The sequence below is a fragment of the Emys orbicularis genome, chromosome 7, assembly GCF_028017835.1.
Source record: "Emys orbicularis isolate rEmyOrb1 chromosome 7, rEmyOrb1.hap1, whole genome shotgun sequence".
Classification (NCBI taxonomy): domain Eukaryota; kingdom Metazoa; phylum Chordata; order Testudines; family Emydidae; genus Emys; species Emys orbicularis.
Window position 1 is genome coordinate 104,532,792 of NC_088689.1, and position 27,311 is coordinate 104,560,102.

A 27,311-nucleotide genomic window follows, 5' to 3' on the forward strand; every position below is an offset into this window, starting at 1 on the left:
TTTGATGCTCTTGTTTCTCCCTGTGCCAGACCAAATAGGCGTTGTTTGCTCAAGTTCAAGAAAAAGTAAAGAATTAGCTTATTCATACAGCTGCTTGTAATCATGTAACATATTACTGGCATATTTTACCCCCACAAAACACTTCAGTTGAAGTTGTGTAAGAGAATTTTTCACTAGTTACCACATTGACTTAATGATTTCACAGTTTTCCAAGCACGTTAAATGATCTCATACTTTAGCGTTGAGATTGTGTTGGCTGACAGAAATAATAATACCTAGCTCTTATATAGCTTTTTTTTCAGTAGATCTCAGAGTTTCACAATATTTAATGTATTTATCTTCCCCAAGCCCCTGTGACATAGGGTTTTTAGATGGGGGAACTGAGACATGGAGAAGCTAAGTGACTTGCCAGTTTCACACAGTAAGTGTGTGGCAGAGCAGGTATTTGAACCTTGGTCTCCCAAGTCCTAGGCTAGCACTCTAACCACTGGACCTTCCTTCATCTCTCAGTAGGACACGAAGACACATAATAAAGGGCATACTTTTTAATACAAAAATGTATACAGTAGACATAAACTAGGAGCTATCCTAGTGAGGAGAAGGTAGCAAAGCTGAATTTAGAATGTTGTTAGCCACAAGCAAACAGATTCAGTGGAGGTATTTTTTTCATTAATTCATTTCCCAAGTTATAGGAACCGCTATCTTGATCTTACTGACACACTATTAGGAATAGAAATCTTGCAGTATTTTTTTTTCATGAAGTTACTTCTTAAAATTCTTTTACTATAATTTGTAGTTGGACAAAGTGTGTGTGTGTGTGTGTGTGTGTGTGTGTGTATATATTTTTTTTTGAAAAAAGTTTGAATGATGTTTTGAGTGTCTATAGCCATCTGAGGCAGGACTTGCTTTATATACTCAGAGCAGAGATGACACTGCAGAAGAGTTGAGAAATCAGATTATAAATCCAAGAAATGTACTTTTAGAAAGCAAATAAATAAAGACAAGTAAAATGCTAAATGTCATATTCAGACTTGATCATAAATGCTACTAGAGTTTTTGAGGCCCTGTTAGTAAATCCATGACTTGCCTGAGGTTTGTGGGAGGAATGGGTCCTAGATAACTGCAGGCACCAAAAAGGGGGAAATGAAAAACATGTTAAAGATAAATGGAACAGTTCTTTAAATGTTAGAAAGTAGATTGTTAATTAAGACCAGCTCTCCAAGTCCAAAACCACAAAAGCTAAAATGGGAAAATATTTCCAGAATTGCCTATTATGTATTGTTAAAAAAAATCTACAGTAAAATATGTGCTTTATTTTATGCATGCCTCCAGCTAAAAATTATTCTTTTACACTCACTAACAGGAAAGTAAGACAGTTAACTTCAATCTAGACAGCCTAGAATTACATTTAAAGAGCGCAAACATTGCAGTTTTTGATAGATCAGCCATGCTCAACTTCTTTTCATGAAAATATAAACAGATATTTCACTGACAAGCTTTGGCAGGCCCTGCTCATTCTAACTAACCAGAAAAGCCTGCATAGCACCTTGATAGGGTCACATTTGCAAATTTTCATTGAAATCTGTCCTCATTGACCGATCTGTCATATGTGGCATTGGAGAAGGAAAGTGATGGACGTTGCTATAACACTAGGTACAACATTGTTTCCAAATATTGTAAATAGCAATGATTTAAGAGAGACTGAAATGCTCATTTCATATCACACTTCTGCATTTATTTATTTATTTTATTGTCCTTTATAGAACATAGTTTAGTGTAAGAACTGATTTGCCAGATAAAATATAATACTATATCTGAAAATATGGTAGCTCATCGGCAGAGTGAGCATGAATGAATAAGTAATTAGTGGGAATTTGTAATGAGAATTATGTTTATGAAGTATTTAAAACAAATACTGTTATTGCTTACTAGACACATATCCACAAACAGAACAATATTTTAATTTAAAATATATCATAAAGATACCTTTCCTAAGGTCTCTGTGCCTGTGCCATTAATTAAAAATACAACAGGATAAGAAAGTATCAGGAGCTTCTAACCCTAAACCGTTAAATAAACAAATACCACTTCACCTTGAATCATCCCTTAGAATATGTGCCAACTATTTATGATAAATTATCTGTTCGACCTTGTATTTAGCTGTAACACTGTTGAGTATCTTTCCCAGACCTGAAGAAGAGCTCTGTGTAGCTTGAAAGCTTGTCTCTCTCACCAATAGAAATTGGTCCAATAAATTATATTACCTCACCCAATTTATCTGTAATATCCTGGGATTGACGTGGCTACAACAACACTGTGTACAAATACACAAAACACACCCAGACAATACTCACATTACTCCCAAATAGCAGCACTTATCATATTTCTCCATTCCCAAAAACCTGGCTAGACAGCTCTAAAATATTGAACTTAATGGCCTAGTTCAAATAAACAGACAGGGGTAGTAAGTTGCAAAGCCAAGGGCTCCTCAAAAAGAATGCCCTGCCATTTGTTCCTCTCTTACACTGAGGGGGCTCCAGCCCAAGCACCTTGAAACAGTAGACTTGTGACAGTACGGTACTTCAGGAAGGCATTCTTGGGCTACTTAGGACTTTACAGGTAAAAATCAATACTTTAAACTCCACACAGAATCTGTGAGGCAGCCAGAGCAGATCACAGATCACTGCTGTTGTGTGTTCCTGGTGAGACATTGCTTACCTAGTGGATTGTCCCATTCTGTACCAGTTTCAGTTTCTGGTTTGATTTAAGGTGTAGCCCAATGTAGAGCACCAAATGGAAGTTGAAAGAAAAATGAAATAGCTGTAGTTATTCTTTATTACTTTGCCATTGAATGGCTTGTTGACATAGCTGAATCACAGATTATTTCCCTCCTACCGGACTGCCTTATCATAACACCTCTAACAGACACACTTATTGGAAGTGCAGCAGTAATTGCTGAAAAATTGTGTTCTAACCATATGAAAACAAAGAACTGCTGTGACCAAATGAAAATATTGGGGAACTTTGGGATGTGAAAATTACTAAAAACACACATGAAGGAAGTGACAAAAATGTTTTTCTCATTTCAGCTTCGAAATGCAATGGTGAATCGGAAAACAGGGAAATTTTCTATGGAGGTGAAGAAGACAGTGGACAAAGGGGTACAATGTATAAAATGTTCTTCCTGCTAAATGTAAAGCAAATAGATGTTTAAATGATCATTGAAGATTATTTGGAATAGATATGTTTCACTAAGATTATTTTTCTCTTGCCTTTAATAATCCTGAGCCACTCATGTACCTTTTATGTCATTATTAACCTTATCACAAACTAACCATTTACTCTTTTACAAATTTCTCATAGCAAACTAACCTTGTTTTCTTTTCTCTGACTTTCTTGTTCTGAATCTAGAAACGGGTATTGGTGATGACAAATGACTACTATTATACAGACATCAGGGGTACTCCTTTCAGGTAGAGCTGACCATAATAAATGGACATTTCATCAGACTCATTGTACTTGCATTTGTACAAAGCTTGTGAGTTTATTAAAAGAGCATCAGCAGGAGCTCACAATAAAATATTCCTGGACAATGCTGAAAATAGCAAAGAAAAGAGGCTTTCCAGCATTCCTTTTACCTTTTCCAGGGATGGAAAGTTTGTGCAAGCTCACATAGGCAAACTCACTGTGTTTGTCATGGCTTACGTTTCATTAAAAAAATATTCAGTTGAGGTTTACATTGAACGAGAGGTTTTTGCAAGTACTCAGAGAGCTATAAATACTATAATCCATTTAACTAACTACATATTGAGCCCCATTTTGATTTTTTTTCCACAACAAAAATGCAATATAAATGGAGGTAGTATTTCACTTCCAATTTGAGGTTTTTATATTTTGTTTCCCTGAACTATCTTCAGTGTATTTGTACAACTAAAACTGAATAAGTCAGCCATATTATTTTGGCATGGGTTTTAACAAAAATGGCAAGAAATCGCTAACTGAATGCCCAAAATTGAATTAGAAATAATCCGTTAATAAAAGTATATTTATGGTAGCCTATGTTCAAAGAGGGAAGCTGATAATTGCAGAACTCTACTGAAATATTCCTGTGAGCCTGGCCACCCTCTTAGCACATATGACTGTCAGAAGGTATCCTGCATTGCAGCTACATGAGTTCACTAGAAAGTGGGAGGCACTTTTGGGGTTGCCTCCCATGCACCTCTTCACTCCTGAGCAACCCAGTGATAGATTTCCTTTTAAAAAAACCAAACAGATTACTTACTTTTTGGAAAACTTTAAATGGAGCTAAATAAAGTCAATGAAAAAAATATATAAACAGGCAAAAAATGTGAGCAGCAGAAAAATTACATTAAGAATTTCTTCCTGACACCTTTATCATGTCCTGATATTTCTTTCCTTTCACCATCTCCATTGGCTCCCACACTTTGTAAAATTTCTCAATAGCTGAGTCTGATTTGTAAAGAGTTGTCGTCCCCATTGTAAGCCTGTGTGGGCAAGTTCAGGATTTGGATGAAGAATGAGCATGCTGGGTGAATAGTTGTGTGCTTAGAGTGGCTTCTTTGTTAGTTTGCCAAAGAGTGAATGGTTTGCTGCACCTCTAAGCACACATAAATACAACCAATTGTTGCTGGCATATCAAACCCCACATGTCCTCCTTATTCTATTATTCAATGGCATTCAAAGTAGCTAGTTGAACAATAAATATAATAGTGGGGTTTTGGAAACAAACTGTTTTTTAAAATTTGCATAGTACATGAACTGGAATTGTTAGCAAGGCAAAATAGCTCTCAGTCTCTGCTATTATTTGTGCCACAGATTTCAAGGTCTGCTTTATTTCTCTGCACAGTTTAGGTGTGGCTCTCTCTAGAGGACATGGCAAATATTTCTTCAGAGGGAACGTAACTATAGAAGAAGGTAAGATGCCATTTTGTGATGCTTACACAATAGTTTTATTGTTGACCTTAGTGGGCCTAAAGCTTGTGCATCTCTCACATGGTTTCTCTGCAGATTCCCTACCAGGATTAGATCATTTCTGATATTCTTGACATTTAAGAATTTTCATATGACATGTAATCAGAATGTGTTTACAAATCTTCTTTTCTGGAAACGTCCCATGCTGAAGAATCACTCAAAGGCTCGTATTTGTTGTTAATAATCCTTATAGAAGAAACTTCATGCTAATTTCTGAATCAGGATATTGGATACATTTAAAGTAGTATTTTGTTATGCACAGAATACAGTGTAGTAAGCCTTATCACCACAAAATTTAGAGCAAGTCTATGTTAATCAACTTAGAATTAGGTCTAGAGCTGAGTGCTTCTGGTTTTGATATTTTGTTTGCTTTTTATTAGCAAAACCAAAAGAAAAAAACACTTTCTTCTTTCTGGAGCTTTAATTTTTGGTAAATTCATTAGTGAAATGGATGAAAGGATTAAAATGATGATCAAAGAGCTTTCCTAGAAGGAGAGGTTGGGTGAGAAGAGGCAGCTGTGTGGGGATGAGGTCAGGCATGGAAGTGTGTGGACCTGCACCTATATGGAATACAGTGTGAGAGGGTCTTGGGGAAGGGAAATCAGGAAAATGAAGGAACAGTAATAATGGAGGGAGCTATGTAGGCAGAAGGATCCCCAGGAGCAGGTAGGTGGTTACCAACATACAATGGCTGTAACGGTATGCTGGCCATTCACAGTGGAGGAGCCTTGTGCTGGGAGAATGAGGAGAGAAGTTGTAGTGGTAGCTCCAAATAATCAGCATTGTGTGAAAAAAAGGTTAAAAAAGGAGTGCTTGCTGCTTGTCCTTAAGGCTTGAGGAAAAACACCAAGAAGATCTGGGTTCAATTCCCAGCTCTGCCCGCAGACTTTTTCTGAGACCCACAGACAAGTCAGTTCATGTTTGTGGACCTTAGTTCCCTACCTCACAGAGTTGTTGTGAAGGTAAATACATCAATGTTTGTGAGGGACTCAGATACCATATAAGTATCTAGAAAGAAAGGTAGCATGGTGTGAGTATTGTAAGTCTTTACTCTCTGAGCTGGTCCGAACACACCTCTGACCTATCTTCCTTCATCCAGTCCCACATCTCAGCTTGTGTGTCTGACATTTGCTCTTGGATGTCTCATCATCACCTTAAGCTTTAACATAGCCACAACCAAACTCTATTCTCCCAAACCCTCTCCAGTTTTCTGACTGTATCACTCTGGACAATATTGCCATCCACCCAATCACTAAGGACTGTAATTTTGAATCCTACATCTGCTGTCACATCAGATTCAAGCTGTTTGTCACCACTTTCAAAGCTCTGTATAACTCTATCCCTCCCTACTTACCCAAGCTTTTCTCACTTTGCATCACAATTCTGCCCCCTTCACTTAGCTAATGTCCCTTCCCTCATCTGTCTTTGTCAGCTTCTCACATAAACAGCTGCATGTCCCCTTTTTTTGTATTTTATCTTATCAATGTCATGAACTTCCTGAGCTCATTGCAAGTCCTTTACCATATGCACGTTTAAGCCCTCTTAAAGATCCACGTTGCCATGCTACCTACAGTTCATATTGTTTACATGTGTATTAAGTAAAAAAGAAAGAAACAAAAAAGTCAGTTTCTGGTTCCCTCTAAGCAAATTTTCTTTCTTTCTTTCTTTCTTGTAGTGTGAGCTCTTCAGGCAGTGACTTTTCCTACATCTCTTTCTAGAAAATGTCTGATGCTGCCATCAGCATAATACACAGTAATAATAAATTATTGCCTGAATGTTGAAAACTTGGACCTTAAATTGGACCTGCAGAGCATATGTAATTGCATTCATAAACCCCACATTTATGCCCATGGTTACTTATGTACTTATATCTTCATAGGTAAAACTCAGAGTCCACATTATGAAAATTTAGCCCATTTTGCTTTATCCCATGGGACCGACATGCCTCCATTTACTGATATGAGATTAAGAGTTTTCAAATTCCCCAAATTCAAATTTATGGTTCTATATAATAATAATACAGTACTGATTTACAGGCATCTCCATGAAGTGTTAATACAATAGACCCCTTCTAGACTATTCTGTAAACTCCTATTCATGTTCATGAGAGCATAGCATCGTTTTGTTTAAAAATATACTATCATTTCTGAAAAAAAAGGTCTTCCTTGCAACTCTAGATTATGATGCAACATAAAAGGCGTTTATTAAAATAACAAGAGCACGGGAATTTAAAGTTGTCTGGTATTTTACCTTAATGCAGCTCTTTTTGCTCAGATCTTCTTCAGATCGCCAGACATATCATATAAGCTTAAATATCTGTGCACAAACAAATGATTTTATTCCTGGCATTTCATCCTTAACGCTCATTTACTTGGCTCTTGCCAGTTTGTCAGACCCTGAAGTGTATGTGAACATAGTTTTCTGTGATTTATTATGCTGTGGTAATAATACTCCTTCCAAGAAGGAAGAGTGTATGCTCTGAAGTGTATGTAAATACCCATCTGTTACCTAGACTGCTCCCTATACAACATATTATTATTCCTGTTTCAGGTTTGCATGATTTAGAACACCCTGATGTATCTTTGGCAGATGAATGGTAAGTCTTAAACAAAGCATGAAATTGGTGCCTGTTACCCTTCTTTGTTTAATATTGTTTGTGCTTACTGTGCCCAACTCTTCACATTCAAAGACAAAGAGAGATCATGCTTATAAATATTTACATTGTAGTATTTTGGCAACATTATGTTCTCAGGTCATATTGCAACACTGACGTACATCCTGAACACCATCAAATGGCTCAGCTAGAAGCTATTAAACTCTACCTCACAGGAAAAGAGCCATTGCTTCAATGTGAGTATGTTAAATATTTTTATACTGATAAATTTCATAAACATTCCCTTATCTAAACAATGATTGTATTTAAACTTTACATAATAAAATGCTAATTAGTTGAATTGCTGATTTGGTTGGACAGGTATGATTAACTGACATCATCTTGCAAATTCCATATTTACTTGAGAGTATAAGACAATCTATTGGTGTAGTACTTACATGTATTGATACTGAGATATTTTACCATATATAGTATTGACAAACCAAACACTGGATTTCCAGTTCACACTAGGCAGCCATGCTATCTTGTGTCATGGTCTCCTCAGATCTTATTAATTAAGGATGGTGGGGCTGAGACAGTACTTGGATGAGACTTCTAGAGAAAACACCACATGCTTCAGGAAGTGATGATGGTGAACTTTTAGGGAGATGGTACTCTTCCTGAAGAGTTAGAAGAGCGCCAATACTCCAGTCCTGTAGAAGAGGCAGGTTGTCCTTTAGATGAAATGTAAACCTGAGACCTGGAACTCTCATGATCATTGATCAACACACACAGTAAAATGACACAGAGATGGATTTAAGTAGCAGGCGGCAACTTTATTAATTTAATATTGGGGAAGGTCTCGCTGCCCTGTTTCCTTTGTTCCAGGCATTTAAGTGGGTTCAATGAAAAGTTACAGGACTCCTGCCATAAAACTCATAACTCCCTCTCCCCGGCAAGGGGGACAGAGGGTACCAACTGAGGGACCTTGGTCTGCGAAGATTTCAGGTCTCCCCTTTTTCCATAGGCCCACGGTCCACCAACGAAATCCCAGGAGTTTTACTTCCGGGAGCTGATCCTTTTGGTTGATTTGGGTGGGTCATTTTAATATGGTTGATAGCTTGTTTTGCAAGAGATTGAGCATTAATCTGGGGTCTTGCACAAATACCAGCATGAGAAATTGCATTGTATTACCTAAACTCCCATGTCACTTCAAATGGATAAGGTATTCCTCACTTCCTAATCTAACTTTGCTGCTGGTGCCATTGTAAAGGCTGCCAGTTTCACAGAAGCACAAAGCATGAGGGAGAATTGTGGTGGTGGTTGAAGTGAAGTAATTTACACCTTTACATATTTAGCTTGTAATTCTGTGAAGAGCCCATATGTTTAAAGTAGATGAAATATAGATTGAATATAAATAATACTATTTATGTGTGGTTCACCTAATAAAATATTTTGATTTGACTCTTTTTTTCACCACACATATAATCTATTTGTTGCTATTGATTTAATACATTTTCATAGGTGATAAAGAATTGATACAAGAAGTTCTGTTTGATGCAGTGGTGAGTGCACCAATAGAAGCTTATTGGACCAGTCTAGCTCTAAATAAGTCAGAGTAAGTAAATAAATACATATGCACATTTTAGTATAATAAAAAAGTATACGCTGGCACATGTAGTGAAATATGATTATGAAATATGATTGAAAAACAACTTATCAATTTAAGAACCTTTTACCCAGATACGGTGTAGATGGGTGCATTATACATACCTATGTAATTGGGCTGATCAGATGATGAAAAATTGTGGGTGATTATTTGTTCATCTTCAAAAGAAAATTTTGAATCAACTTTGTGAGTTCATTTTCTTCAAGCGTTTGAGAACTTGAACTTCACTAAAGTGAATGAAAAGCAAATGTAAAACATTTAAGCTTAAATATTCACTTAAGGCCAATTTGCAACAGATTAGGCACTTTTAAAATTTGCAGTTTGTGCCGTCTTGGTTAGTTTTTGAGATTATACAATCTTTAACAATACAGAATAATATGAAACTAGCAAACAATGTAGGAATTGAAAATACAACACCGTATTTGGAATTATTCTCTAAGAAATTAATGAAACATTCCTAAAAATGAATATATTTGTGAAATTTGTAATTTGTTTGAGAATGGGTTATGTACATAAAACAGTGAAATTAATAATATAAATTATTCATTGCACATTATTCACTCAGACTTTCTAGACATAAGTCTTGGATATGAAAGCATATAGATTTTAAAATTTTCTAAAACCAGATTGGAACTAAATGCTCTACTGTACAGTACATTAGCTATTCCTTTATTTGAGCTTTTACACTACATATGATACACTTAAACTATAGTATTATGCAGAGAAATGTGATATATATTGGGAAAATAGGTAATTTGATTAGCAAAGCCTATGTGAGCTATCATTGTAGAACGGGAATTCTGGAGACTATCCAGATGAGATTTGGTTAAGTTTGTACAATTTTCTGTGTTGTATGAAAAGGCCTGTTATTGTAAAGCCACATATAATACAGTGAGGTAATTAGTTGAGGTTGGTTTGTAATTACTAGGATTGTGATTTTTCCATCTCCTTTTTTAGGAAACTGTGGGTGAAAAGAGAAAATACCATGGAAATATAAGTTTTGTTCTGTTTAAGTTAAATGTTACAAAAAAGATCAAAAGTTAGTTTAAAAATACACAGCAAAAATCCAGCCTGAAAAAATGTTTTAATTATTCTACCTATAAAATTAATTGTGTTTATATTGTGCACTGAACTGATAACCAACTGGGGGTTAGCCAGTCTACTCTTAAGAGATAAGAAATTATTTCCTATGACTGCCACTTGTGTTAATATACCCTAAGCTTTGAGGGTGAAATTCGCACAGCAGAATAAGGTCTTTTGAATCCTCCAACACAATGGAACTACAGCTATTCCACTTCATGCGTGGAAGGCAACTTCAGAGGGTGTGTACAGGGAGACTCTTATACCCCTTTTTATATCCTCTCTGCCACTACAGACACAGTTCATTGTGGAGGAATAGGGGATTGGAGGCTGGCAGTGGGAGGGCCAAAGGTATAATTGGTTTTGTGATAATGTGAAGCCAATGGCTACAAATCCAAAGAGATGATCATAGAACTGGAAGGGACTGTGAGAGGTAATCTAGTCTAGTCCCCTGCGCTTATGTCAGGACTAAGTATTATCTAGACCATCCCTGATAGGTGTTTGTTTTACCTGTTCATAAAAATCTCCAATGATGGAGATTCCACAATCTCCCTAGGCAATTTATACCAGTGCTTAACCACTCTGACAACTAGGAAGTTTTTCTTAATGTCCAACCTAAACCGCCCTTGCTGCAATGCAAGCCCATTGCTTTTTGTCCTAACCTCAGAGGTTAAGAAGAATATATTTTCTGCCTCCTCCTTGTAACAGCCTCTTATATACTTGAAAACTGGGATGCCACTGGATATGCCCTTCCAGCTTGACTGTGAACCACTGATAAATATTCTCTGGGAATAGTTTTCCAACCAGTTATGCACCCACCTTAGAGTAGCTCCATTAGGTTGTATTTCTAGTTTGTTTATGAGAAGATCATGCTAGACAGTATCGAAAGCCTTACTAAAGTCAAGATATACCACATCTACTGCTTCCCCACATCCACAAGGCTTGTTACCCTGTCAAAGAAAGCTATTAGATTGGTTTGACATGATTTGTTCTTGACAAATCCATGCTGACTGTTACTTATCACTTTATTATCTTCTAGGTGTTTGCAAATTAATTGCTTAATTATTTGCTCCATTATCTTTATGGGTACTGAAGTTAAGCTGACTGGTCTGTAACTCCCTGGGTTGTCCTTATGTCCCTTTTTTATAGTTGGGCACTATATTTGAGGTAGTGGGTGAGCAGGGTTTGTAGTCCCTCTCCCAGCCTAGGACCAGGATGAGTGACCATGAGGAGCTATGCTGCTAGTTACCCACACCCTTTCTTCCCCCAGTCTTCATGCAATTCCACCGCACAAATCCATCTTGAAGAAACAAATTTCTTGCAGTGGCCAAATAACTTTTCAAACTATGTGTGTGTGTGTGTTTTATCTCAACAAAAATGAGATATGTCTTTCAATAAATTTAAAAATAAGAGGAATGAGATCAAAAATGCTCTTTCACTAGCTCTATCTATTTACTGTTTAGAAATGTTTATCTTTGCTTGTGTGCTGCTCTATTTCAGAAATTCTGACAAGGGAGTGGAAGTTGCCTTTCTTGGAACCCGGACGGGTCTATCTCGTATCAACCTGTTTGTGGGACCAGAGCAACTTACTAATCAGTAAGTCACATGACTGTGCTGAAGGAGCAGGTGGGAAGGCAAGACATTTTTTAGGAGATACGCTGTTTTTTTCTTCCCCAAAGTTTCACACTGGCAAAGCTAAATACATAGAATAAACAAGAACAGTTCTTGTAGTCTTCTTTAGATTTTTCTGTAACTTTTGGAACTAGTTGGTGATATTTTTCAACCGTGTATCAGCTATAATAGGGGCCTTTTTTCAGTCCATATATTTGCTTTTTCCACCCTCCTGGAGTTAGACTCACATCCTGATTATTCAGTGCAAAACTAAGAAGATACTGGAGCTGCAGAAGATGGGGGAAATTATGCAATTTTTTCTTAAGCCCATCCCAAAACAAATGTCTTGAGGTGTTTCCAGCAGTTATTCATCCCAGTTGTGGAATTCCCTCAATTGAAGGTCTGTAACACTTAGTGTGCTGATATTGCTAAATCAAAACTTTAATTTTACTTAGTCTGTAATGCCTTTGGCTCACAAAATGGTAGATATGCATTATGTCATTTGTAACATACGCAAGGATACTTCAGTTTGAAGGGTTGTATATAGGTGGACCACTGTCTCATATCTCAGTCTAGCATGAGATACTTGGACAGAGGATTACTATGGCTTCAAAGTATAATCTATGCCATTCAACCCTGCTCTTCAAGTATTTTATAACATTAAATTTGGAAGAGAGAAAAAGCCATACAAAAATATTTTTTAAAATGTAATCACAATGCTCATTTTAAAATTCCTTAATACTGAATATTGTACAGTGTAGAAAGGAAAATAATTCTCCACCAGTTATATTAAGCTTAGATAATATAGACAATAGGATCATGTTGAATATTATGGGAAATGGTTTATCTGTATATATTGGACTCTTTTCTAAACAACGTAGTGTCAGTGTGATTGTTTTATACTTTGAGTAAGGGCAAAACTTAGTAAGTATGAGTAATATGAATATTTGGGATTGTTGTTTAGTGTTTTTTAGAGATTAGTGCAGGGGTGTCAGAGTCAGGAAATGTTCCTTCTATGCCCATCTTTGCATTGGCTTGCTGCATGACTTTAGGCAAGATACTTACACCCTGTGTGCATCAGTTTTCCATCCGTTTAAAATGAGGAAATATAAAATACCCCCATTGGGATTCTCTGATGAAAGCTGCCATAAAAGGGTCCAACACAAATTAAAGTCAATGGGAGTCCTTCCATTTACTAGTGTATGTTGGATCAGGTCCCAAGGCCCAAATTCATAAAGGGGCTTAGGGTGTTGCAATACTGAGGTTGCAGCACCTAACCTTTAGGTGCCTAGTCACCTAGTGGAATCCACAGACCCTAGGTTAGGCACCCAGGCTACCTATATAATGAATGGGGAATGTTAGGCACCTAAGTACGGGATTTACCAAAGCTGACACGCTAGGCAGGGAGCTGCCTTAAATACCCAATATCACATGCCAAGAAGAGGGGTAACTACTAAGCCATGCCCCTCTCAAGGAGTTAGGTGCTACATCTGGGCTGGAGGAAGGTGCCTATCTCTGCTTGGGATCCACAGCCATAAACCCTTTCCCAGAGTCAGGCACCTAAGCTGTTTCTTGTAAGAATGGTGGCAGCACACCCAAACTGTTCCCAAAATGGCCTGGTGGAGGAAGAGGTGAAGAGGAGAGGCAGCAGCCTCTCATATAATATTTAGCTCACTGAACTTTGGGATATTCTGGTGTGGGTCGCTCTCAATCTCTCCTCTCTGCACTGGGCCAGAGAGTGAGTGAGTGACTCTATAGTCCAGTTGTTGGGTTTCCCACCTCTCAGGTGAGTGTCCGATGTTCAAATTCCTGCTCATTATCAGGGGTCTTCCATGTCCTGGGTGAGTTCCCTAACAACTGGGCTAGTGCTTATAAAGGAGTTCTCTTTCCATCCCTGGCTATTTTGTGTATAGTTAGGCATGCTCCAAGCATACCTACTGGATTGGGCTCTCGAGGCAAGCAAAGTGGGACAATGTCTAGTTTCACCTGGTTTGAGGATCTTTGCTGGACCTTGGGCATAAGATAGACACTGACCAGGACTGAGGCAACAGTGCACATGCCCAGAGGCTGAAATTCCCCTCAAGGACTTAAACAGTGGAAATTTAGGTCCTAAGGGATTTTAAGCATCTCCAGGGCTAGGCAGCAGCTTAGTAGGTATTTTGAGTATCTCAGCATCACCTAAATTTTGGACTTGGGCATCTAAAGGAGGAGTTGACACCTAAGTCCTTTTGGGGATCTGAGCATAAGTGCAAAGGTGTTATAGCAACATGTTAGTACTATTTACACCATGTACATATGAGAGAGAGATAAACATTCAGACAGTAACTTGAGAGGTTAGCTGTTCACAATAGATTAATTCCCACAGTTAGCATGAGACAGAAGTTGGTGTTTTAGGGCTTAGATATCATAAAGTAAAACCACACAGAATTATCTATTAGAAGTCAATTTTCTGCTATCTACTCACATATTTCTATTCTAATCCTGTACAATAACCACAATGACCAAAAAAAAAAAAAAAAAAAAAACCCCTCAAGCCATTACTTTGACATATATTTTTATTTACTTAGAGTCCAGTCCTGTTCCCTCTGAAGTCCATGGCAAAACTCCTATTGACTTCAGCAGCAGCAGGAAAATGCCCTTAATTTTTACCTATTTGAATACGTCATATTATTAGTAAATCATGTTGATAGTATAACTGTTTTTTATGCTCCATCCAGCATCTACAATCAATACGTCAATCCTTTTAAGAGAGCCAATAATATTTAATGTAATTCTGGGGAAATCAACATTAGAACAATGTTGAGCATTGTGTAGGAAGAGATACTTGTCTTCTCTTATAGTTAAATATTCCTCACCATTAAACTGCAAAGACAACAGTGGAAATGAATTAAAAAGCTGAATCATTGGTGTGTGAAAAGGTTTTAAGAAAGAAAATAACAGGAGTACTTGTGGCACCTTAGAGACTAACAAATTTATTAGAGCATAAGCTTTCGTGGGCTACAACCCACTTCTTCGGATGCATATAGAGTGAACCATATAGAAGAAGTGGGTTGTAGCCCACGAAAGCTTATGCTCTAATAAATTTGTTAGTCTCTAAGGTGCCACAAGTACTCCTGTTATTTTTGCGGATACAGACTAACACGGCTGCTACTCTGAAACCTGTCATTAAGAAAGAAAGTATTCATTTTGACCTCCCTAATACATCTTTACTCAGGATTTGTCCTTAAGGACTTATTTCTATGGAACTGCAATATGCAAGTGCAAATATGTGTGGAACATACTGATTTCAGTGCCAGAAAATGTTACGCAGCAATTTTTGGAAGTATGTGTTTCTTAAAATGAAGCTCTCTGAAATAAACGTCCTCTAGTTAGTGTAGCTTATTGCAAGAGGCTCTGTGTATTGCAAACGTCAGGTAACATGTATGTGTTTTGTGCAAGGTAATCTGATGATAACTAAGGATTTCTGCATGGTATTAATCTGAATACACAATATTGTTGTTGGGTGAAAGATTTGTGAGCTGGAATCAGTGGCCTTGCAGCTTGTGCTGCTGTTGTCCTCATCGAGCACACTGGAAGCAATGAGCATGGAGAAGATAGTTGCATTTTTTCTCATATGACCCCTCCCTTCTACCTCAGGCACCTTTCCCTGACATCCTTTTTTGGGGAAGAATATAGCCAAGTTCATTGTTCACCCCTCCCACTATATCTTCTTGGGAAGAACAGTTATTAATCATGTTGGCCTAACTCAAGACTTGAACTTGAACTTGGATTGCTTGAAACAGTTGCCCTCACTCGTTACAACATCTCTTCCACCACACACAGCTAGGTTAAAAAGTAAAACATTATTTGAACAAGTTGCTAGAAAGAAAGGCATCTTTTTTAATTTCTACAGTAATACAATTTTCCACTTGACTTTGGCTCAGTTTTTTACCCCTTTGCCCACCCTTCTCAGCTTATACATAGCAGGGTTGCTATGAAATTTGTTGTCTGAGAAGATACTGCAAGTATATCAAGAATTATTCAGTGATATATTAAACTCTTTTACTGTACAAATGATATAGAAAAGAACCCAAAAGAGGAGTCCATTTTCTTTCCCAAAGACTAAGATGCTGTTTTGTTTTGACTTTCAAGCTTGAAATGTTTTTGTGATATACAAAAAGCAGCAAATATTTTCTTCTTTCTTCTGTTTCAAGAGACTTCCTGACAGCTGAAGACAAAGAGAATATTTTTAATGCTGATCATTTTCCACTCTGGTACAGAAGAGCCGCTGAGCAGATACCAGGCAGCTTTGTCTATTCAATCCCATTTAGTACAGGTCTGTAAATTTGTCATATTTAAATTCTGAAGCATGCATAACATTGGGAAGATTCCACATATGTTGTTGTATTCAGGAGAGGGTATTGAACTGAGTTTCATCTTCTGAAATCTGCACTGAAATTTTCACCAAGTTCACAAATCCTGTAATCAGGCATTGTGGGGAAACTTGAAGTGTCACTGCCTGTGCACTTTTCCTGAGCATTAAATTCATACGAATATTTGATAATTTTTTCAAACTAAAAATCTACAGCTGAACTTGCTTACACTGCAGTATGTTTTGATTTTAATAGCTTTTTTTTTTTACACCTTGTAGAAACAGCAAACAAAAGCAATGTGGTGACAGCTAGTACTGCCATTCAACTTTTAGATGACAGAAAATCTCCAGTGGTTGCAGGTAAAATTGTTTGTTTATTCCTATATGTAAGCAGTGTGTGAATTCTTTACTTTTTCAGACTGTTCTGACTTAATGGAAATTTCATGCAGAAAGAACAATTGGAAAGAAAACATCTCAAGTGCAATTGAATGCCCTAAAGCCTAGGTCTTTGCAGGCCTCCTCTCCCTAAGAGCTTGAGTCTGTGTTCGTTGGGCACCCAAGCCCCGCCTGTAAACTGCTGGGTTGGCATAGCAGTAATAACACAGCAGTAATCAGCAAAGATTTTGCTCATAAGAGCAAATCTTCACAATTATAAACCAGAATGAGTTTTCTTAAGCAAAACAAATGTAACAAAAATCTCTCAAGTATAATAGGATTCATCACATTCTTCAGAATTTGGAAAACACTCCCAATAGTTTGAGACTTAAGGAACTCAATCTATTCAGTTTATCAAAGAGAAGGTTAAGGAGTGACTTGATCACTATCTAGAAGTACCTATATGGGGAGCAGAAATTTGGTAATAGAGGGCTCTACAGTCTTCCAAACAAAGGTCTAACAAGATCGAATGGCTGAAAGCTGAAGTCAGACAAATTCAGACTAGAAACAAGGCACAAATTTTTAACAGTGAGGGTAATTAACTATTGGAAAAACTTATCAAGGGTTGTCATGGATTCTCCATTACTGGACATTTTAAAATCAAGTTTGGATGTTTTTCTTTGGAAAGATAAGCTGTAGTTCAACCACAGCTATTGGAAGTGAAGCAGGAATTAATTCAGGTCCTATGGCTGAAGTTATGCTGGAGGTCAGAATAGGTGACCATCATAATGGTTCCTTTGGTCCTTAAAATCTGTGAATATAGGTGAGGAACTCTGCCTCCCCACAAGCATTCTCCCACCCCTACAAGCCCTTAGCTGTGCTTTTCAGTTGTCTCTTATTTGGTTTGAGTTCAAATTAATTTAAAAATTAGTTCTTTCGGAAATTTTTCTCCAATATCTGAAATTTTTCAGAAGTCTTTTTACTAACAAATGTCTGGTATGTTACAGTTCACACATTCAATATAGTTAAACTTCATTGCCAGCCACCTTCAAATCCAAGAAATTCAAGAAATTAGGTTGTAAGTAAGCAAAGTTATCAACAATTGTTTTTTCCTGTCTTTACCATTCTAGTCACAATTTTCCTTTTCTCAAATGGCCGCTATTTCCCATCATTTACAAAAGATCTGATACTACCCAATGAGATGGATATTACTAATACACTCAATAAAGGTGAGCATTACTTTACTGAGGAGGTGTTCCTTGTAAAGATGGCTACCATTTCCGATAACTGAAAGCACAGACTACTGCCTAGAACCTGACCCCCATTTCACTAGAGTACTTCTGCTGCTATATTTCTCAACCTTCAAATCTGCCAGTGTGGGACATCAACGTGTGGAAAATTGATGGAAATTGGAACACCTGCACTTTGTTGTATGTTGCACCATTATTACCAGCTTCAGTAGTTTTCCACTATAAATCCTCTTTTAACAATATTTTCACACTATCAATTAAATACACCAGTTTCTTTTAAAAAAAAGTAAAGAATAAACTTGGAAAACAGGAATTCTAAGTCCATCCATTACGTGGGTCATTAGCAGCATTTGAATCCAGCTCTTTCATATCCCAATCCCAAGCCTTTATCAGAAGTAACTTCTGCTTTTGTGTGGAGCAGCCTCTAAAGGGGAAAGCAACACTCATTTTGCCAGTGGGCAACACAGCACTAGAGTGGTGAGAATCAGGACTACAAGATTTTATTCCTATCTTTGGAAGAGGAGTGTGGTCTAGTGGTTACAACTAGTGTGTACCCAAGCACGTAGATTTGGCAGGTTCTTTCTGAGAGGCGGTGTGGCTGAGTTGAGAGGTTGGAGTTATCATATTAAAGATCTAGGCTCTGTTCCCAGCTCTGCTAGAAGTGACTTACACATACTTTCGATTACCTCCTTTGTAAAATGGGGTGGCTGGTATTTGACTGCCTTCTAAGGAAGGGGTATAAGGCATTAAGTGCATGAAGTGCACACAAATATAAACATCAATGTTTTTAAGAGCTGAGATTTTAATTTTTGATGGGGATCTCTTCCTCCTTTCTCTCCCCACCAACTGGGAGTCTGATTCAACTGATATGCAGTATATTTGAGAACTATACTTGTTATGTCAAAGTGAGGTTGCCCCTCGGCAAGATGGTCACCTCTTGGTTCTTGTTTCCAATGGAACTGAAGAAATACATTGCTCTTGGAAAGAGGGCTGCTGTCTATTCTGCGAACCTCATCTCAGTCAAAGAGCAGCATCTGGAGTTCCCAGGTGAGAGAACTTTTGAGATCCAGTGTTAGGATGCTTTCTGGCCTCTGCTTTATACTCTGCAGCTTTCATGGAGGCTCCTCCACCCTGAGGAATTGTGGTTGGCCCAGTGGAGCAGATGTGGCCATACACAAGCCAACCTCGCCACAGGAATGCAGGAACATTGAGCTGGAGAGTGTAGAAATAAAACTAATTTCCCTCCACTTCACTCACTCTCACACACACACACACTCACACGCATAATTATCCCACCCTGCCCCTCTCTACCCCTTTGGCTCTCTTTCCTATCCCACTGGAGGGAAAGTTGGGGGGCATCCCTACCTACCCCAAACCACCCTATATTTATCATATTAAGGTAATTCAGGAAATTCCATAAACAAACAAAAAATAGTTTAAATGGGATGCAATCTGGTTAAATGAGTCTTATCCCCAGCACACAATCCCTGAATAGTAAGGATAGGCCAAATAATGGGACACTTATCAACTATTCTCTAAAGCTCAGCATATCCCCACTGATGAAACAGATTCCACAGGATCACAGGAAAAGTGCCCTTCTGCCCCCAGTTGATGAGAAGATACACAATTCATTGTTCTCCCTCACAGCATAACAGAAAATCTTAATTATAATCTCATCATTCTCTTATAAAAACATACGAGAACAATTAACTTGTGCAAAAATGTCAACCTGGATAATGGCTAATGTTGCTGCAGATATAATTAAGGTTTTTCATTGTACTATGAGGGATACTGATGCGTTATGTATAATGTGTTCCTTTATTAGTTGGAGACAAAATGAAGTTCCTTATGAAAGTACAAAGTCTATCTCCATCAGTGCAAATGTGCTGGGTGTGCTTTAGGGCAGGGGCGGGCAAACTTTTTGGCCTAAGGGCCGCATCAGATTTCAGAAATTGTATGGAGGGCCGGTTAGGGGATGCTGTGCCTCCCCAAACAGCCAGGCATGGCCCGGTCCCCACCCCCTATCCGACCCCCCCTGCTTCTTGTCCCCTGACGCCCCCCCCCCCGGACCCTTGCCCCATCCTCCCCTCCTGCTCTGTCCCCTGACCACCCCCGGACCCCCTACCCCATCCAATCCCCCTCTTCCTTCCTGACTGTCCCCCCAGGACCCCTGCCCCATCCAACCACCTCTTCTCCCTGACCCCCCCCAGACCCCCTGCCCCAAACTGTCCCCCACCGTTGCCCCCCACCACCCAGGGCCGGCTCCAGGCACCAGGCACCCAAGCACATGCTTGGGGCGGCACCTGGTAAGGGGCGGCGGGGGGAGCACGGCGCGGTGTGGCATTCCGCGGGGGGGGGGGGGCGCTCCAGCGGCGCGGCGCTCGGCGGGGGGGGGGCGGGCTCCGGCGGCGCGGCGCTCGGCGGGGGGGGCGGCGCGGGCGCGGCGCTGGGTGGGGGGTTCCGGCGGCGCTCGGCGGGGGGCGGGGGCGGGCTCCGGCGGCGCGGTGCTCGGTGGGGGGGCAGCGTAGGGCGCGGCGCTCGGGGGGGGTGGTGTTTCGGCGGGCTCCGGCGGCGCGGCGCTCGGCAGGGGGGCGGCGCGGGGCGCGGCGCTGTGGGGGGTTCCGGCGGCGCTCGGCGGGGGGTGGGGCGGGCTCTGGCGGCACTCGGCGGGGCGCGGCGCTCGGGGGGGGCGCGGCGCTCGTGGGGGGGGGGGGGGCTCGGGGGCGGCGCTTTTTTTTTGCTGCTTGGGGCAGCAAAAAAGTTAGAGCCGGCCCTGCCACCACCCCATCCAACCAACCCCTCTCCTTCCTGATTGCCCCCCCCCCGGGATCCCTGCCCCATCCACCCCCCCTTCTCCCTGTCCCCTGACTTCCCCCGGAACCCCCATCCCTGACTGCCCCCTCCTGCCCCATCCAATCCCTCCTCTCATTCCTGACAGCCCCGCTGGGACCCCTGCTCCATCCAACCACCCCTTCTCCCTGACCGCCCCCAGAACCCTGCCCCCATTCAACCCCCCTTGTTCCCTGCCCTCTGACTGCCCCCACCTCTATCCACACCCCTGACCACCCCCAAACTCCCCTACCCTCTATCCAACCCCGCTCCCCTGCTCCCTGCCTGCTTACCACGATGCCTGGAGCACTGGTGGCTGGCTGGAGCCAGCCACGCTCCGCGCAGCACAGAGCACCAGATCAGGCTGGGCTCTGCAGCTGCGCTACCCTGGGAGCTCGCAGCCCCACTGCCCAGAGCATTGTGCCCACGGCGCAGTGAACTGAGGCTGCGGGGGAGGGAGGACAGTGGGGGAGGGGCCGGGGGCTAGCTTCCCGGGCCAGGAGCTCAGGGGCCGAGCAGAATGGTCCCGCGGGCCGGATGTGGCCCGTGGGCTATAGTTTGCCCACCTCTGGGATAGAGGGTAGCTGGAATTTTGTTTCTCCCCCATGGTTAGATTTAAATGAGGTTCCCCTTTAATATTCATATTCTAATATATTTTGTTTATAAAAAAGACTTACTATTTTAGGGTGTTCTGCAAAGAAAAATGTTCTGGTGTAGATTTATTTTCAGTCAATACCTCTGTGGTGAAGACAGTGATTTTACGCCAAAGGAATATCTCAATTGCCAGTGTGCTGTAATCCATTGACTTAATGGGAATCAGGAATATTTATTTCATAAAATAGAAAGTGTGGTTTTGGCAGAATTTAGACTTTAGATATAAATTCTTTTGAAAATAGTACCATAAATGACTTAGGAGCCCAAGTCCCATTTTCAAAAGTGACTTAGAAACTGACTTAGGACCAGATTTTTAAAGGTATTTAGGCATTGCTCTGCTCAACGCAGCAACACCAAGCTGATTTAGGAGTCAAAGTCTCACTGAAAGTCAATGGGACTTAGGAACCTAAGTCACTTTTGAAAATGAAATGAAATGAAAACAGTCAGATAGGAGTTGCAACACTGTTGTAGCACTGCCTAAATGCCTTTACAAATCTGGACCTTAGGCACTTAGGCATTTAAGTCTCACAGGTGCTTTTGAACATATTACTTATAATTCTTTGTCTTGTTGAAAAGGGATTAAAGGTGGTTAAATGTGACATATCCCCAAAGCAAATCCTAAAGTGCAAGGAATGTCATGTTATAGGACACCTGTTAATTATGCCCTAAAGCAGAGGTGAGCAAACTACGGCCCGTGGGACCATTCTGCCCGGCCCCATAGCTCCTGGCCTGGGAGGCTAGCCTCCGGCCCCTCCCCCGCAGCCTCAGTTCACTGCGCCGCGGGCGCAATGCTCTGGGCAGCGGGACTGCGAGCTCCCGGGGTAGCGCAGCTGCAGAGCCCGGCCTGATCCGGTGCTCTGTGCTGCGCGGTGCTCCAGGCATTGTGGTGAGCGGGGGAGGGGGGTTGGATAGAGGGCAGGGGAGTTCAGGGGGTGGTCAGGGGCTGGGGGTGTGGATAGGGGTGGGGGCGGTCAGAGGGCAGGGAACAGGGAGGGTTGAATGGGGGCGGGGGTTCTGGGAGCGGTCAGGGGACAGGGAGAAGGGGGGGTGGATGGGGCAGGGGTCCCGGGGGGGGGGCAGTCAGGAAGGAGAGGGGTGGGTTGGTTGGATGGGGCGGTGGGGGGCAGTTAGAGGCGGGGGGTCCGGGGGTGGTCAGGGGACAGAGAGCAGGAGGGGTGGATGGGCAGGGGTCTCGGGGGGGGGCCATCAGGGGGCGAGAACCGGGGGGGTCAGATAGGGGGTGGGGGCCGGGTCATGCCTGGCTGTTTGGCAAGGCACAGCCTCCCCTAACCGGCCCTCCATACAATTTCTGAAACCCGATGCAGCCCTTAGGCCAAAGATTTTGCCCGCCCCTGCTCTATCCAATCCCCTCTGTTCTCTTTGTATTTCTTTCTCTTTTTGTTTTCATCTTTTGTAGAAGAGCATCACTGATAATAGGCCCCTTATCTATGCTAACTTATCTGGTTCTATGCTAACAGAAATGCTTATTCCAAATGGAGGAAGCATAATCCAATAATAATGTCAGGAGATCTTCAAAATCAATGAGTTTGTAGAGTTAGAATGGTTGGCAACACTGCCACATAGTATTTGACTACTGCTGCTGCTTTACCATCTGTACCCCCTCTGTCAGTCCAAAGTGAGAATACATTTACTTGACTGGAGAAAATGATGAGATGCTTTTTAAATTCCTCCCACTCCATCTAACAAACTATGACTTTATCAACTTAAATTAATGCAAATTTGAGTTAGGGGTGTAGGTATGTGTATTTATAAATATACAGGTATATTTATTGTGTTTGTGTACACTCTGAAAGCTTAATTTATTTGCAGCAAAGATATGGATAATAAGCCTGAAAAATGTGTGTATGGTGTGTAGTTAAAATGCAGTTATGTTCAGAAGAGAGCTGTCTTAGTGTTCCCCATTATGTTCCCTCAGTGATTTCTATATCGAATTTACATTTAAAAAGCATATATTTTTTTAAATTGCTAGTGCTGCAAGGTCAACCTATGGCTTTTTTTGTTATTTTTATTCTAGCAAGATCAGGGTAATTTGGATGGGAATTTTGATTTTTGATGGCAACTCAGCTGATTAGGAATGACGCAGTTTAGGACTGAGCTTCTCTTCTGCAGCTTGTGTGACTGGTAGCAACAATGTGATTTTATGGTGTATTAACACAAATTTGACTATTGTACTCTTGTATTATTCTCTGCTGTGGTTAAATTTCAAAGTGATTTGCAGCAGATTCTATATGTTGGCCCTTTGACAGAGGGGTGCCTTTAGTGTTCTTTGACATTTCAAAATGGAAAGCGGTGATAATGCAGTAACGGTTGGCCTATACCAGTTGCTCATAAGGAGTAAGCAGGCCCAGGCCCAGTTCTTGCTCTCCCTCAATACAAGGAAAAAGATCTAGTATCATTACTGGTGACCAACTCATCAAAGGGAGTCAAAATGGGGGTGGGGTGGATGAAGAAAGGGCCATCAGAGCTGAAACATTGCAGAGCATGCTCCTTTTCAAGGGTGTTTGGCACAGCTCCCACTCCACTGGCCATCTCCTTAAGGACACTGAAGGAATTCTCATTTGCTCTCTTCATTCACCCCACCCCTGTATACAGGTTGTGGTCCAAATGCAACAGTATAGACTAGTCTTTACATTATATAGCACCTTTCATTCTGAATGGTCCCCAAACACTTCACAGCCGATACGCAAAACTGCACCACTGAAATCTAGCCACATTTGGGGTGGAGGACAGCCATTAACAGATACACATCACACTGCACAACAATGATAGGGGGAGAATTTTGGTCAAGAACATTAAGGCAAATTTCTGACTTACAAAAGTAGTCAAGGGATCTTTAGTGTCACCACAGACAAGACAGTGCCTTGGATTTTAAAGCATCAGCCAAAAGACCCATAAGCAAGCAGTAAACTGCATGGTGCTCAGTGCAGTTATCTCAGAAAGATGAAGGACTGAGCAGAGCTGGCCAGAATCTTGAGGCATGTCAAACCCGAGGCTTAGTCTATTCTCCATCCTCTTAGGCTTCTGGGATACAAGTAGAGAAATGCTCTTATTTTCCCTTTACTGTGTGAGATCAGGTACATTCTAAAATCTCTCAACTAATTTACGAACCTATCTAGTCCTATTTGCTTTGTAGAGAGGAGTACGAGAATAAACATTAACAAAGGGACTGTTAAATGTGTCTGCATGTCTAATGTTGCAGGATGCAAAAGCAACATGATACCTTGCTAATATGGGACATTTTAAATATTAGGAATGATTGTTGAGTATCTCTGTATTGCATTTTAATAAATACTGATGCTGTCATTTGAAGAAGACCTTTCTAAGTGAGTTTAAATAGTAAGTATATAAAAAAGATGCTGCTGCTTTGAAAATCTAGTCTGAATGTCATTACCATGTTCATTTCAGAATGCAAAGGTTACAGTAGAAGAATAGTTTATAGTTATTAGATGAACTGGCTTTTAAGTACAACAGGGTTTTTTCCCCCCTCTAATGTCAGTAACTGAGGGCTCCTTGTCTGTTCCAATAAAAGTAGAAAGCACTAGTGCCACCTATTGGTGAAAATGTGGAATTGCATAAATCTTGTTAATTTGCATACCACTAAAGTGCGGTGAGGTCAGGACGGAGGGTTTAATGGGACAAATAGCTAGTAGCTGTGTTCTGTTGTTTAATTTGATTATTTCCTGTTGAGATATCATTTTTAAATAGAAACTTTTTTGCTATTGGACATTTATATTTGAATGTCAACATTAATCACCATATCACATGCAAAGCACTAGATGGACACTGCGTGCAGACAGAACTTCCTGCGATCCCTACATTACTGTTTTAAGTCAGAGTAACGTGTTCACAAAAACATTTTAAAAGCATCAGAGCCCTTACTTGTCAGGTAAGAATTTTAATCTCTGAATACAAGCAAGCCCTGATTAAGGTATGTCCAATTAACTGAAACTCCAAGTTAACTAAAGGTGGGTTATGTTAGCCCAAACCTGTGTGGGCCCAGTTCCAAAACAGAGCTGAATAAAAGAGCCTTTTGGTCTGAAGATTTCTCCTAGCCCAGTGTAATCAGGAGAGGAGACGGAAACCCTGCCCTCCAAAACCTACCCTTCAAGCAGAGTATGTACTTCCACTACAATGATTCCTTATCAGCAAATGGTGGTTAGTGGGGAGAGACACCCAAGTATCTCCAGGTATGTCCAGTAATGCCCCCTTTCTGCTGGAGGTACATAGAGAGTGCTGAAGCAATCGCTGCACATGCCCAGCGCCAAGGTTGGGGACAAACCAAGATTAAGGAGTAGTAAGTGAGGGGAGCCCCACTGCAGCTCCACTACTACAGGACTCTTGGTTGGGGATTTTGTTTTCCCTTTACATAGCAAGCCAAACTGTTTTCTTAAGAACATGGCCTTGAGACAGCCAGTTTTTATCTCCTTTTGGGGTACAGTAGAAGTCAGAGTTACGAATACCTCGGGAATGGAGGTTGTTCATAACTCTGAACAAAACGTTATAGTTCTTTCAAAAGATTACAAATGAATACAGCTTTGAAGTGTTACTATGCAGAAGAAATGCTGCTTTCCCTTTATTTTTTTAGTAGTTTACATTTAACACAGTACTGTACTGTGTTTGCTTTTTGTGTGTGTGTCTCTGTTGCTGCCTGATTGTATACTTCCAGTTCCAAATGAGGTGTGTGGTTTACTGGTCAGTTCGTAACTCTGATTGTTCATAACTCTTGAGGTTTTACTGTATATGTAAAAGAGAAGACTTGTGTATCTTGTCCTAAGGGCCAGATTCTGCCACTCATGGACATGTTAATTAATAGTTTACTTCGCAAATACCACTTTTCAAAACAATAACAGTAGTCAGACAGCAAGTTACTACTCAGCTTCAGTGAGGATGACAGAATCTGGCCCAAATCTTTGGATGCTGCAATTATTTTCCCACTACAAAGAAGCAAAAGTTAAAAAGAGAAGGGTAGATACTTCTTACCTGGTGTTACTCGATTAATTTCTTTACACAGTATATTATCTTTCTATAGGCATGTGGTATTTAAAGTTCTAAGGAATCTGTCATTCAAGTATCACATAATAACAAGCCACATTTAGCAGGTGTATTTAATTCCATAGTAGTTGATGTCAGAGCACAAGGACACAATGAGTATTGGGTTGCTCACTATTCTTTGCCATGGAAATAAAAATAGACTAAAGGTTTGCGAAGCTAGAAACATTATTCTGTAGTGTCAATGCTGCAGTGCACAAGGAAAAGTCATATTGACTGTGACAACTATTTTTTTATATATCCTTTTTATACTTATCCACTGATATATAGTGGTGGTGATAGAAATAAATTCTCAGGTGAAAGATTTCATGTAAATGAACATGTTGTAATGGCTTGCTAGAATTAAGGGAATCCATTAATACAATTTATTTATATTAAAACTATAGATTGTTTTAAAGGATTTTCAGGACTTTTTTGAATATATGTTTGCTTGTTTACAATATAAAGTTGAAAAGTATCAAGCCATTTTATAAACTAAAAGTAGGAGAATGAAACTAATTTTCTGGTAAAGGTAGCCTAGCAACAGCTCTTTTCTCTGACTATTTCATTGCATATTCCCTATCTCACAACAACACTATATTATGCAAACATATAATATGGTTTTCACACTTTTAAATAAATCATCCCATATAAAAACTGAACAAGGGCATTTCCCCTTTCAAATATTTAACTTTTCAAAGAGGATCTTTTAATAACTTAGAATAGAGGAAATGCAATAAATAAATAAAGTAAAAGAGGCTACTGTTTAAAAATCTCAACAGATCAGCTCATAAACATGCTCCATCATTTTATCTCCAAACCTTTGTTAGCCACTACTTTTTCTCTAGTCTCCTAATC

The 27,311-nt window shown here is 40.3% G+C and overlaps 1 protein-coding gene across 1 annotated transcript in view; it reads left to right on the top strand.

Annotated features, from left to right (window-relative positions):
• CACNA2D3 (calcium voltage-gated channel auxiliary subunit alpha2delta 3) overlaps positions 1 to 27,311 on the top strand; it is a 729,039-nt gene that overhangs the window by 586,402 nt on the left and 115,326 nt on the right. The window contains exons 19-27 of the mRNA XM_065407986.1: positions 3,090 to 3,161; positions 3,412 to 3,473; positions 4,868 to 4,935; positions 7,543 to 7,588; positions 7,745 to 7,842; positions 9,110 to 9,203; positions 11,835 to 11,930; positions 16,139 to 16,260; positions 16,576 to 16,656. Of these exons, the coding sequence (XP_065264058.1) occupies positions 3,090 to 3,161; positions 3,412 to 3,473; positions 4,868 to 4,935; positions 7,543 to 7,588; positions 7,745 to 7,842; positions 9,110 to 9,203; positions 11,835 to 11,930; positions 16,139 to 16,260; positions 16,576 to 16,656 (739 nt within the window). The remainder of the gene's footprint in view (positions 1 to 3,089; positions 3,162 to 3,411; positions 3,474 to 4,867; positions 4,936 to 7,542; positions 7,589 to 7,744; positions 7,843 to 9,109; positions 9,204 to 11,834; positions 11,931 to 16,138; positions 16,261 to 16,575; positions 16,657 to 27,311) is intronic.